At 42.9% G+C, this 14,125-nt stretch overlaps 1 protein-coding gene and 1 pseudogene across 1 annotated transcript; one reads left to right on the forward strand and one right to left on the reverse strand.

The window, feature by feature from the left end:
- Positions 1-7,140: 7,140 nt before the first annotated feature.
- Positions 7,141-12,924, forward strand: LOC119887258 (annotated as a pseudogene).
- On the reverse strand, positions 12,401-14,113 carry LOC119887259 (insulin-like growth factor-binding protein 1). Its single transcript, XM_038698134.1, has 3 exons — positions 13,890-14,113; positions 13,574-13,702; positions 12,401-13,456 (listed from the first exon to the last, which is right to left on the reverse strand). The coding sequence occupies exons 1-3, from the start codon at positions 13,989-13,991 to the stop codon at positions 13,331-13,333; spliced, it is 357 nt and encodes a 118-aa protein (XP_038554062.1). The 5' UTR covers positions 13,992-14,113; the 3' UTR covers positions 12,401-13,330.
- Between the last annotated feature and the right edge of the window lie 12 nt (positions 14,114-14,125).

Consider the following 14,125-nt stretch of genomic DNA (forward strand, 5'->3'; position numbering starts at 1 on the left):
TACAAGTATCGTGCATCTGTGCCTTTCTTTCTCAGTACATGTGCACAGATCCAACACCATGTCCACTCTCACATTTATGAAGTGCAGTAAAAGAGGGTTTTACCTCCACACAAGCCTGGACTGGTTACCCTAATGGTGCTGAGACGGAATAAAATTGCAGAGCTTAACCAAAGAGGGAGGAAGGTGTAATGGGGTGGACCGTCCCTCCTACCCACTTACTACTGTCCCTCTGCAGGTGGTGAAAGTGAAGAATTCCCGGGGAGGGCAGGAAGGAAGCGAAGGCCCAGGTGTGGCGACTGCAGAGAGCCCAGAGCCCATCTTCCTCTGTTATTTAGTGCGGAGTGGCCTCGAAATAAAAGAAGCCGGGGAAAGTCCAGAAAACCAAGCAACATTATTAGACTGCAGAGGAATCTGTCAGGGTAGACAATATTTCACTCCGGTAATAACAGTGTGTGAGCATGAGATGTAGGCCGAACTCGAAACTGCAATGATTCCCATCAAACTTGATTTATATGTCTTATTATTTACTATTACCAAGCTGATTAATGCGATAGGAGAATCTACTTTAAAAAAACAAAACAGAAATTGCCCCAGAGTTAGGCTTGTTTTCCTACCATGAACATTCACATGGCGACAGTTGATGAGGTGCTGTAATATAATCACTGCTATTGTGTTGACATTCCTGATCTGAGCAAGGACCCGTAACAGACACTGATTGAGGCTGTCACATACAGTATACCTGCCTCAACAAATACCAGCTTTCTAATAAACTTCACAGATTTCCACAAGTCTCTCCTAGCGGCCTGAAGCCAATCAAGTTTCACTTTGCAGATAATGTGGAAGTGAAAGGCCCTGTTTTTCAGGCTGACAGAGCCCATTCTCATTCCTCCAGCACCCCAGCTCTGCAGCATTTTTACGACCACTTAATTAGAGGGGCAGGGCTCATCTCTTTCCTCTGAGGCAGAATAAAGGTTGGGGAGCAAAAATAGAAAGTGCATTCTGGGATGGCCGCACAATTTGAGGCCCCTGTTTGGTATTTGGCAGACGCCAAAACCTCAAAACGCACTGAGATTAATTGTGAGGCTTCGGGTCAGGTCAAGACAATGGCCAACACCATCACCATTAGTTATTTTCATCATTTCAGAATGTGTGTCAAGTGTCAAAGCTGCATATTTCTGTTCCATACCCAGAGAGAATGTGACAGTTTGGGATGTATTGTTGTCATGACCACACTAAAAAGTGAGTTACAGAGCTCACGGGTACGCCGTGACTGTGGCTGTGGAGGGGTCTCAATAGGCCATGGTCATAGTTACTGATCTTGAAACAACAAGCAATGAGGTCAAGTGTGTTTACATCACAGTTTAAGCAAAGGTGTTGGTCTCTGGCCAAGAGCAGAGGCCCCTGACTTTGTTTGAGCGATGTGCCCCCCTGTGCCCCATCAGATGAGCTCAAGAACCAACCAAAATGCTCCAAAAAAGTTCATTTTAAAAGATTTTAAATGGGAAGTGTTTTAAAAGTGGATACTGACACAATCGTCTTTATTCAATCCATGACATAGGACCTTTGTTTTAAATCAAGTATCTTTCAAGTTTGCAAGTGTATTGTGTGTGTGGGTGGGTGTCGGGGAGTTGGAGCGTACTAAAAATTAAATGTCTCGCCAATTTTATTGTAACTTCTGAATAGTTTCCTGTTGGCCATACAGTGTACCTTATATCTCTCATTTACCTAAATGTTTCTTCTGCAATGGCTTTTCACAATTCTCTGTCACATAGACCAACAAAATAAACTAAACCAAACATAAACTAAGCACAAAAGACAACAGACAGGAATAATGTAAAATATAAATAACAGGAAAAACTATACAACTTTTTTCACTTGCGTACTTGTACTATAGAAAGTAAATTAGATTAGCTGGGTGAACCTGCCAGACTCACTGACTGTGCATGATAACTCTGTCTTTTCTCTTCATTTTCTACATCAAACCACATCTTGCAACCACAGACCACCATCACTTATAAAATAAATGGAGCATTGTAGTGCCTGCATCTGCAAGGGATATTCCCTCCTCCACCAAACCATAATTTTGTCCTTGTTCACGAGTAACGGCTTGTTGGTGTCCGTGAGAAAAAGATACATGACTGTGCAAGAATATGACATTCACAATAACATGTGAGTTAATGTACGATACATGTTCACCTAATGTGTCCTTATGAGACAGAGAAATACAGACATAGGAAGTGATACTGTCTAGGGGGTGGGGGTGGGTGTTGGGGTTGGAGCCCAATGTGAGCGGCGCCACTCTCAGCCCACTTCCAAGCACTCAGCAATCCGTCAGGCTGAGTGCTGAGTGTTCCTCTCTCTCCATCCTCCACTTTGCTCAGACCTAATTACAGCCTTGGACTGCCTCAGGGGCCAAGCCTCCAGAAATGGGGACCATGACAGCTTCATGAACAGACCACTCCAAAAAAAATAAATAAATAACCAACCTTGGAATAAGATGAAAGGTGGCCTTTGCCCCTTTGGCTCTTTATTTTGTCCACTATTCAGACCACATCTAATAATCGGATAATTGTTGAAGCTCTGTATGGGTGCCAGCCGGAGCAGAATCAAAGGGAAAAGATCGTATTAATCATAATGGAGACCTTTGCATCCAGTTCATCTGTAATGAGTTTCTGCTTGAAAAGCCCTAAGACGGGGACACTTAAATGAGAAGCGGTCATAAGACTGTGGGGGGAAAAAAGAATAACAATGACCGTACCAGACTTGTCATGTGATCTGTGGCAGCCTCATTCCTAAACAGGCCCGCCCCTCCCCTCTTACTCCAACACACCTACATACAATATGTACCCACACACTCTCTCTCCACACACACACAGACACACCGGACGCCCACTGCCCTCTCAAATTCCAGCTAAGAATGGGGAAAGAGTTGGTCTGTGTTTGAGACTTAGGGGCATGCACACACATCCTTCTCGTGGATTAACCCAGACATGTTCTGCAGACCTCCAGCTGATAAAACTATGTGCTTTTCATTCTGTGAGCTTTGGCCCTTGATACAGATTCTTGTGCTTTTCCCCATCACTACAGTAACACCATCACCTCTGTCTTTGCACTGAACACAGACAAAATCACACTAACAGAGTCAGAAATGGGGAAGCTCCCAAAAAGAAACATTATTACATATGACACATCAAAATAATACAAAATATCAAAATCAAAATAATAACACTTTCAATAATAGTCCCTGAAGGACTTTTTATGTAAAAAAACCCGGAAATCTCCATGACAAGAAAATGTTCCACCAGCGCTGTGAACATAACATAACATCTTTTTTCATAATTTGGACAGACTGATGTTTAATAATTGAGCTTTCCGCATTGTAATGGTTTGTCTGGCGATAGAAATGTGATAGTTAAAGCAGCATTATTTAAAAAAGTGGCTCACAGCTATGCAAAGCAGCAGCCTATGGCTTTTAGAAGAAACTGAGAATATGTGTGACACCCAGGAGGCAGGCATAAAATTTAGCCAAGGGCTTCAGTTCAGTAAGCTGCAGCACAACTGCTGGAGCCAATGCAGACCACTCTCGGAGCTTCAAGCAAGTGTATTTCTGATTTGCCCAAATCATCTTAAAACTGTGGAAAGTTGCTCTGAATTAGCCTTTGCAAGCAAGTTTCGTTAAACTCATGTACAGTAATATCCTGTGTGTGCAAAAGCAAATTCTTCACACTCCATCTTTATTGAGTGGCTGCTCTGCGGGATGACATTCCTTAAGTACATGGCTCCCTGTGCCCAATGCTCTCCTCTGCTATGCTGAATATGCACAGGTGGCCGAGAGACTCGCTTCCAAAGAGGGAGGAAAATCAGCAGGCTTTTTTTCAGCTTATGAAACAAATGTTTGGCATTCCACTGAGCACTGCTCTGCTGTAGACCTGTCTGTTAGCAGGCGGCAGTGCGCCAGGGCTTGTTGGCAACTGATTTGACACTGGCTTCCAAGAAATTTCAAAAGCAAAGAGGAACTGTACACCTCGCCTCTCCTGCTGTTATTCTTTTGGGGTATTTTTTTTTACATTTTGTGCTGATGTATCTATCATCTGTAACCCATTAATAGTGGAGCTAAAAACGCCACAGATGTAATTACTCAGGAATTTTCTCACTTACACGTGTGGTGTGTGTCCTTATTTTAAGGTCTGCTTTGTAGCACTGACAAATGACTAGAACAGGCACAACTATGCCACACTTCCTAATAACAACTTCAGAGACCACTGCTTTACTGTATATGTGAGGAACGGGTGCATAAGGTGCTGGGGTTTTTTGGAGTCAAAAACACTGAATACCATCACCTTGAATTATGTTCGGCTGGTGAAATATTCTACATGTTTCTCCACTGATGGCTGAATTGTACTTTGACTTTCTTCTGGCCTCCATGAAACTTGTTTACTATAAAATCTCATCACTTACATCATCTTTAAAATTCTGCCCTGCAACAAACATTAAGTCTGCACATAAGTACAGGTTGATGCTACTTATTTTAGCATCAACCTGTTTATTTGTTACCTTTTGAAGCCAGTTCTGCAGAATGACTTTAAGGTGAATAAAGAGATAAACTATATCTACATTATATAACCTGCATACAAGCACGCAAGCAAGAGGAGACGTGTAGACCTGTCCCACAGTTAATAAAGTTGTTGGATTTTCGCTAATATTATACACTGCTCAAAAAAAGTAGGAAACAATTAATCGTCACAGTTTAACATAATGTCACTTAATCTTCAGGGATATCAATCTGTCCAGTTAGGAAGCATAAGTGATTGTGAGTCACTGTCACTTGTTTTGGTGCAAATGAAAGTGACAACAGGTGCATTGTAGAGGCAACAGCAAGATAACCCCCCCCCCCAAGAGGGAATAGTTTTGCTGGTGGTGGCTCTCTCTTTATCTTTCCTGACTGATTGTTCTCTAGTTTTGCATTTTGCTAGTGTCCATGTCACTACTGATTTGGCATGAGTCAGAACCTGCAGCCAGTTCAAGTTGCACAGGTAGTCCAGCTACTCCAGGATGGCACATCTGTACATGCCGTCACAAGAAGGTTTGCTGTGTCTCCCAACACATTCTCTACAGGGTTGTAGAAGGGCATCAACACAGCAGCAGGACCAGTATCTGCTCCTTTGTGAGAGGAGGAACAGGCGGGGCACTGCCAGAACCCTACAAAAGGCCTCCAGTGGGTATGTTTCTGACCAAACTGTCAGAAACAGACTCTAGGGTGGAATGAGGGATCAACATCCTCTAGTGGGATCTGTTCTCACAGGTGAAAGAGTCTGGAGACACCGCGGTTATGGCTATGCTGCCTGCAACATCACCCAGCATGACCAGTTTGGCGGTGGTCACTGGTGGTTTTGGGGAGGCATATCCTTGGAGGGTCACACAGACCTTCACATGCTAGCCAACTGTATCCTGTCTGTTGTTAGGTACCACAATGAAATCCTCAGAGCCATTGTGAGACCTTATGCTGGTCCAGTTGGCCCTGGGTTCCTCCTGGTGCAGGACAATGCCCAGCTTCATTTAGCCCAAATGTGTAGGCAGTTCCTTGATGATGAAGGCATTGATGCAATTGACTGTCCCTAACATTCCCCAGACTTGAATCCAATTGAGAACCTCTGGGACATTATCGGTGCATCAGACGCTGCCAAGTAGGTCCACAGACTGTCCAGGAGCTCACGGATGCCCTGATCATGTGCCATTTCATCAGGAGCAAGCCCAGATGTTGTCGGAAGTGCTTACAGGCATGTGGGGGCCATATTCACTACTGGGTCACATTATGAGTTGCGTTGATTTTGGTTTCCACTGAACATCATTTTCTTCTGAATGAATTATACAATGTACAGTAAAGACTTTGAACTTCGAACTATTTCATTCATTGAGCTCTAATGTGTGATTTAAGTTTTCCCTTAATTTGAGCAGTGTATATTAAGTGTATAAATTCATGTTATGTACTGTGGTGGGAGTAGTAAAATGTAGACAAGTACAGACAATTTTCAACAGTAAAAGTAGGCATTATGCAGACTGACTTCCTATCATACATTATAATATAGCCTATACTGATCAATTAATGTGTCTGCAGCATTTTAATATTCTAGAAGGTCAAGGTGGAGAATTTCATATGTTATCAAATAAACTTAGTGGAGTGCAAAGTACAATATTTGCCTCTAAAATGTAGGGGAGAATGAAGTGGGGAGTAAAGTAGGCATACAAGTACCACAGAAGTGTACTTAAGTACTTGAGTAAATGTACTCAGTCCACCGTTTTTTTGTCTATTATTTAATATGGCCTCTGTTGCAGGGCTGCACTGTTGTGGCTTATAATGCATCAAAGCTGAAAATAATCATCTTATCCATGGATTGGTCACAGTTTATGCGTTTAAACAGGTCATGCAGGGTCATGTGAAGCAGCTTCTTGGGCTACAGGCAAACACACGCACACACATAGGCTATACTCCTGTGAACACTAGTACATAAACACACTTACACACTTACAAGTAACAACACTAAACACACATGCAAACATGGAAAAAATGCACATAAGCATAGCAGAGGCCATTTAAGCCTCTTAAATCCACTGTAAGATTATTAGAGCTGGACGAGAAAGATCTAAATGTCCGACACACACACACACACACACACACACACACACACACACACACACACACAAATGGCGCCCCCTATGAATGAAACTATGCACGGCAGATGCTTGGACCTACTCGTGTGTGGGCCCTTCAAACTGAGAGTTCATACATTAAAAACATTTGTGTATGTTTTTCTTTTGGGTGGTAGGCGATGATTATGTCCTTGACAAATGCATTAAATATGGAAATGAATTCGGGAATATTACCATAACTAAAACCGCCAGCTAAAAAGTTGGCTAAAAAGTTGATCCACTTTTATTTTATTCAAAATAAATTAAAAGAGCCATGCCGTACATGTTATTCTAATGGTCTGTAAAAGCCCCGTCATATTGCCCTGATGGCTTTAAACGGCCGTCGAGGCAATTCATCAGTAGACCACAAGCTATTCGGGGGTGTGACTACAGTCACTGGGGTCTATATATTGAGATGTTTTGGCCGGCGGCCTTATGTGAATGAGAGAGAAGCTGCCCAGTGAAAAGTCACCACAGTAGAACGGCTCCTCACTTTGACAACACATATGCTCTCAGACGCCACAATGGATTCCTGCTTTCGCGCATTTTGCATGACTTTTGTTCTGGCGTCGTTCACCCGGAGGTCAGGTGCGGTCGGACCGGTTATCAAATGCGAGCCATGTGATGCTGGAGCGCGGCTTTTGTGCAAGCCTTTACCCAAGGACTGCGCCGAGAAAATCCGCGAACCGGGCTGCGGCTGCTGCATGACCTGCGCGCTGAGCTTCGGCCAGCCGTGCGGCGTGTACACCGGGAAATGTGGCTCCGGACTGACTTGTCAGCATCAGCCCGGAGAGACGAAACCTCTGCAGGCTCTACTGGAGGGACGGGGGATTTGTGCAAACGCTACCAATAAGCGATTTATCCCCAGACCAACACCTCCAGTCAACGAACTGCCAGGTAGTTTTTGTGCGTGCACTTTCTTATAGCCTATGCGTCACCTGCGCACTTTAGATAATTTATAACTGTTTATTAACGACGAATAACGTTTTTAAAGAGTTGTATACACGCATCAATGTGCAATAACTGTACAGTTTATTTATTTATTTATTTATTTGTTTATCTGTTACAAGCTTAAACAAAAAGTCAGACGTGGTGATAAGCAGCAGAGCAGTAGTTAGAAATTTATTATGTCAATTTTGGGGATGTGTCTATTGTGATGCACAAGTGATAATCAAGTGACATACAATGAGAGCAGTAGACTACATCCAGCTGAAAACGCTAATTGATTTCACAACCTCTCTTCATTCATGGGAAGAGAATGTGGAAGATGAGACAGGTTGAAGCATAAGATTTTAGAGCCCTAGTAAGAATTTGATTGTTTGAAGGAGAGGTGAAACTCAAGGTGTTCCGCTCAGGCTGAAGATCCGGACCTCGCTAAAGCCATTAGCAAAGACTAAATGCTGATTTTCAGATTAGACTGATTTTGTCTACCCTGAGATAGTGTAACTACTTAGCTTGTACTCATAAGGGAAAGGGACTACAGGGAGTCAAGGTTTAAGGTACAGACATATTTGGAATCAAGTGGTGGTTGTCATCTTGCAGATTGTCATCTCAGGAAATGCTTTTGAAAAAAATCATTATGTCTGAATCAGCATTCAGAAATCCAGCAAAAAAAACAAACAACAAACTTCCTTAAATGTAATATTATATCCTAGTGTACTGTTGTGTAAATAAACATCTTGTTCTGAAACTTTAGCAGACAATATTGAGACCCAGGACGAGGAGAGGAATTCCACCGGCTCAGGCCTTCAAACCTCGTACAGCACCCACAGACCCGTGCAACCCCGAGACCTCCACTCCATCCTTTTTCCCCTCTACCAAATCAGAGGTCCTGAGAAGGGAGCAGCAGAAGAGAAGCCAGAGCTTTAAAATGGAGGAGCTCCCGGGACGACTCATCACAGACCAACAAAACTTCTCTCTAGAGACCAAACAGGAGCCTGAGTATGTAAGTACCACAACCAATATTTTACTGTCTTCAGACCATACTGGAGGAATGTTTTTCTCCTCTTCCTCTGTGTTTTGGTGTTTTTCTCCCCCTGCGGGTGATGAAATGTTTTGGGTAGTGGTGCTGATGGTTGGCAGGCATCGTGAGCAGTAGAATGGCATGGCAGAGAGCGGGTACGATGGCCCTGCGGCTGACCTGGGTCAGGCGGTTGTTTGGCCACAAGGCGTCCGCGTGCCGGGTGTATTGGGAGCCAGCGAATGATGGATTGGCCTATGTGAGTGCCTGTTGGGAAGCCCTGCTGCTATTTTGATCTAGTCTTTGGCCAGGGAAGTGAGCACACACTAGTAATGGGCTTTGACTGGTTGCTTTGATTAGTGACTGGAGTAGTTGGACTTGAGGACAAGCCTTTTGGCTCCTTCTTTGAGCTCTTTGAATTCACTTTATCCCCCATTCTTTGTGTAAAGCATAAGAGTTCTAAGCAGATTTCGTAAACTGTTAAGCCACTACAAGTCGGTCAGATGAATTACTTTCTCATCCGTCGCCCCTTTGATATCGCAGCCACCATTGTTTAGGTATTATAGCGGAGCAGTGTGTGATGCAGCGTGAGTCAGCTTTGTTAACATCTTTAGTAAAAAACAGAGTTCATCTCAAAATCACACTGCAAAACGAAATAGCATGTGCTAACAACATCAGCTGCACTCTGATTTTTCTTGAAGTTTGTGCTGGAGATGTTTAAGAACTGGAGAAAGTACACTAACTGCCTATGTGTTCCCTCACCTGTAGGGTCCCTGTCGGAGAGAGATTGAGAGCATTCTCAGCAGCCTCAAGATTTCAGACATTCTCAACCCCAGAGGTTTCCGCATACCTAACTGTGACAAGAAGGGCTTCTATAAGAAAAAGCAGGTAAAAAAAAGCACATTCTAAAATCACTAAAATATAGATTTGTGCATCAATTTCATGAGAGGCTGCACATTATTCAAACATCTGCTTGATAAAAACTTGTTTACAATCTTGAAGGGCTGTAAAAAGGAAACCAGCATTTCCCTTTTTACATGTTGCATTAACAAAGATTAACTGCTGAAGTCTAGTGACTCAAACTTCAGGGCTCGCGCAGCACAATTACAGATTTGTAGCTGTCCTCCTGTATTCATTGGTAGTTATTAGAGCCTCATCACTGCACCACCACACCAGTGAGGTAGACCCTAGCCACTGGCACTGGAGACAGGAACCACAGGGGCCAAACCCCAGTGGGGTTGACGGCCGGGACGATGGCCGTTTTTAATGGGAACCCTCCCAGGGAGACAGACGTCAAGGTGGCCACCGGCAACCGATGCACTCCCCCCATAATTGCTGGACTTTTGAGAAGCAAACACAAAAATAGAGCTGCAGCTATCCCCACGCTCACATGGTTCACCCACGATCGGGTTGTAATAAATGAGTGGTTCTGACGCATTCATATGGAGGCACTTAGGGCTCCCGCGCCACTGCATCACCGAGGCAGCTTTTCTTATAACATATCAGTCCCTCCTGCTTAATGGAAGTGTTCTCCTTGACCCGCAATCATCTCATAACCAGCCCCACAACGGCAGGCTTATTGTCTTTGTTTATGTAGAATGGACCTAGTGTACTGCACTGAGCCCTGAGGCGCTGAAGGAGTGGCAGATATTTTATGTTGGTCAGTTTAATTTGGACGTTTGCATGATTTTAAGTAAAAACATCTCTTATTACAGCTCTTAATAACAGTAAATGTTCTTTTAGAGGAAAAAAAACTACCCAGGACAGATTTAATGCTGGAAGCAGATGCACTTTTTTTCAGTAAACTGCTTAGTTTTGATCACTGTTTTCTTTACCAAACAATTTGTGATACTTTTGTGTACAGCCAACATTTTAAACCCCTTATGTTCACACAAAATGTTGTGAAGATAATATATGAGTTTTTAAAATTCAACACATGGCATGATCTATTGTATTTCCTATTCAACGGTGATCTGACAACAATGGAGTCCTACTTCAGCTCAGCTCAGCCTCTCAGTCAAACCCCCTCTGAAATATTGAACTAAATCCGGATGTCTTCCTTCCTGATCAGCTCTGACTCCTTTGTGGAGCAGCAGCACAGTTACTTTAGCCCTTGAAATGAATGGCTGCATGTTTTACTAGAGTGGAGGTTGACCTTTAGTAAAATTGGCAGTAAAATAACAGCCCTTGGGTAGCTCCACAGACTCTGTAAGTCATTTGTAGTACCCATAATTTGGAGCAGTGGGGTATAATCAGCAACAGATGATTCGCACTGGCCACCAGCTTCTGAAAATAGATCTTGGTTCTCAGTTGTTCACAAACGGGGCTAAGCAAATATTTTACCAGGTTTCTGTTTACCTTAAAGGTCTCTATATGTGTGTGTAACAGGAGGTAGACCATAAAAGCAGCTCAAAATACCACAGCGTGTTGGATAACCAAGGCTGCGTCTACTCAGCACAATCTGACCATTAATGCCTCTTAACTATTGCTGTTCTACTTCATTGAGTAAAGTGGCTTATTACCTGTAATGCTGTATATTCATCTGGATTTGCACATTGCACATTACCCCCCAATCCCCCATTTGTCTTCCCCCCCTTCACCTTGTCCCCTCTTCACTTTCAGTGCCGTCCATCCAAAGGCAGAAAGCGAGGCTTCTGTTGGTGTGTGGACAAATATGGGCAGCCTTTGCCAGGTTTTGATGGGAAGGAGCGAGGAGACGCCCAGTACTACAACTCCGAGAGCCAATAGGAGCAGAGCTGGATGGAGGGAGGGAGGGTGGGAGTGAGAGCAAGGAGAATTGTAAACAAATGGAGACACTGAGGATATTTGGAGAAGGGACAAGAGATGGCTCAGCCGATTTATGGATGTTTCTATTGGCTGCCTGCGGGACCTTTTCTGAGGCAGAGCATGGAGAACAGAGGAAGAGTACCAGGAGGAAAAAGCCTCCGTGTCACAGATACAGTCAGAACATTTCTGCGATGGATGGATTCTTCATAAGCTGTTTGTCTCTGACCCAACGAGGACAGCTTCTGAGAAGAGGAAACACTTTATCTCAGAAGCCCTCTTCTGATTATAAAACGCGGAGACATTCGTACCTGTCACAAACATTGATGAGAGTGCTCTTCATTTACGCACAATTAAGCGGCATTGCACATGTGTACACGCTTGTGATGTGTAATCATAATTTGTATGCTTGTGATTTGTTACGAGGACATTGTGGGGGGTCAACAACAACCATAAAATGTATGTATGTATGAATATGTCTTTCAGACTAAGCATGCAGTGCCTTACTATGAATTCCTATTCCTATGAATTCCATTTCTTCCGGTCGCGTCCTGCTCCTCTGGGAGTTGGACTGGACTGTGCAGCTCGAACACTACAGTGCGTATTAAGTTTTTTTTATGCTGGATCTCAAGCCACAGAAAGAGGGACAATTCCCTTAATCTGTACTGTGGTTGTTACTGTTTTGTTGTCAATTTGCATAAGCTGAATTTCTGGGATAAAGGCCACAAACCATTATCTCTGATCTCTGTGTAGCCGGTGATCATTTTCATCACTTGCCTTGGTTTGAGTAAATACACTATTTGCATGAACAATGCAACCCTCAGAGGTCTATTTTTACTTAATAAAGGCAGTATAAAGTTATCCAGGTATTGCATTTTCATTTTTACTTATCTTCATCTTCTCTTGTTTTGAGTGTGTTTGAAACACCATTTTGGATGCGGAAAAACACATTCACACATGACCCCATCATGATGAAATAACATTTTAATTGTAATACACATCCACAGAATTAGAAGAATATTACATTGTTTCCATAAAACCAATAATGAAATAGCAGCATTCCTCACAAACAATTTATCCCATTGCACACAAGCTCAAAAGCAAACAAAAGCATAAATACATGAGTGAATCATAATAAATACTTGAATAGATGCGATGGGTCAAAAAAGACAAATAAAAAGTCTCTAATATGAGAAAGGTGTAGCTGAGAAGAGCCCTCAGTAATCCTAAACCTGTGGACCTGCAGAGACTAGTAGAGGTAGACAAATGCAGAACAACCTATCCCAAACCTCACGGTGGCTTGGATGAGTCCTGATATGTTTGTGCGTGGCCACCGAGCACATACTTGCGGCACTTTAAGTATTTCCCCCAATACCCATTGAGGAAACGCCAATGGAGATACATTCAGACAATGTCAACAATGTTGAATGAATGAGCGGCTGTGTTGTTTCGTGCTGTGCACAACTCCAGTTTTGAATGAATAAAAAAAAAAAGATCCTGAAGACTGAAATGGGCTTGGCAGAACTTTGGACCTGTGGTTTTGAGCAATGGAGTTATTTAGTCAGAAACACAAATGTATACAGTGTCGCCCTATTTACAATCACAAAAAATAGGCAAACATATAAAATATCTAAAAATGACAAATGGTTAATGTTAGAAAGAATATACAAGCACTGAATAAATAAGTCTTGATACATACATCATGTAAATAAAATGAGAGGAAATTTTCTCCTCTGAAATAGGATGTTACATTTGTCAGTTCATCAGGTGGTTTCATGTTGATTTACACTTTTACCGGATGTTAAGTTATGACACACGTTTGCTTGTGTCTACGTGTGTTTATGTATGTGCCTGTGTGTGTGTGTGAGCGTGTTTATAAGTGACAACAGTGTCCATCCTTCAGTAAGCGACTTCTTGATGACACTCTGAGTCACCCAGCAGGTCACTCGATCCAGGGATCTTCTTCCCATTCCAGGAAGAGACACACCAGCAGCGAGCGGGTGGCCCAACCAGAGATGACTCACACTGGAAGAGAAACAGAGATGGGGAAACCACATGAATAAGTCACCCGGTAGTTAAGGACGAATCTCTCTCAACAGGGGGGATGATTTTTTCTTTTTTGTGAAGTCCTAAAATTCTCACCTGCTTGGCCTTGTAGAAGCCGTGCTTATCACAGTTGGGGAGATAGAAAGTTGTGAACTTCTCTCCCAGTTTCTGCTGAGAGCTGGCTATTATGTCCAGTGCTGCATGCAGCTCAATGTGACAGGGACCCTGTGCATGAAAGAAAGACAAACAGTGAGAACCACACTCACATATAAACAAATACACCATATTATTCACTGCAAAATTGTGTTAATCCCAGTTATCTCCATGTGCACTCAAAACCAAGTGTTCCCTCTAGTGGAAAGGAGGTAAATTACTTTGAATCGTCTTCATTAATTAGGTGATCTTTTCTCACCTGTTGTACCAGCTTGTTGCGGATGGCATTGACCATGGTCTTGATACTCTCCTGGCCCTCAGCAGTGTCTTGGTTGTCAAAGGGAAGGTTGAGACCCAACATGTAGTGTAGGGAGCTGTGATCAGGGACTCCATCAGCTTCCTCTGTAAAGGTTTCAAAAATTAATTTTGACTTTAATGTTAAAAAGATTACAGTTGATCAGACATTTTAGATTTGTAATTTTTCCTTTGTTGCTT

The sequence above is a fragment of the Micropterus salmoides genome, unplaced genomic scaffold, assembly GCF_014851395.1.
Source record: "Micropterus salmoides isolate LMB-PRFRI ecotype aquatic unplaced genomic scaffold, ASM1485139v1 Ms_hic_scaffold_4095, whole genome shotgun sequence".
Classification (NCBI taxonomy): Eukaryota; Metazoa; Chordata; class Actinopteri; order Centrarchiformes; family Centrarchidae; genus Micropterus; species Micropterus salmoides.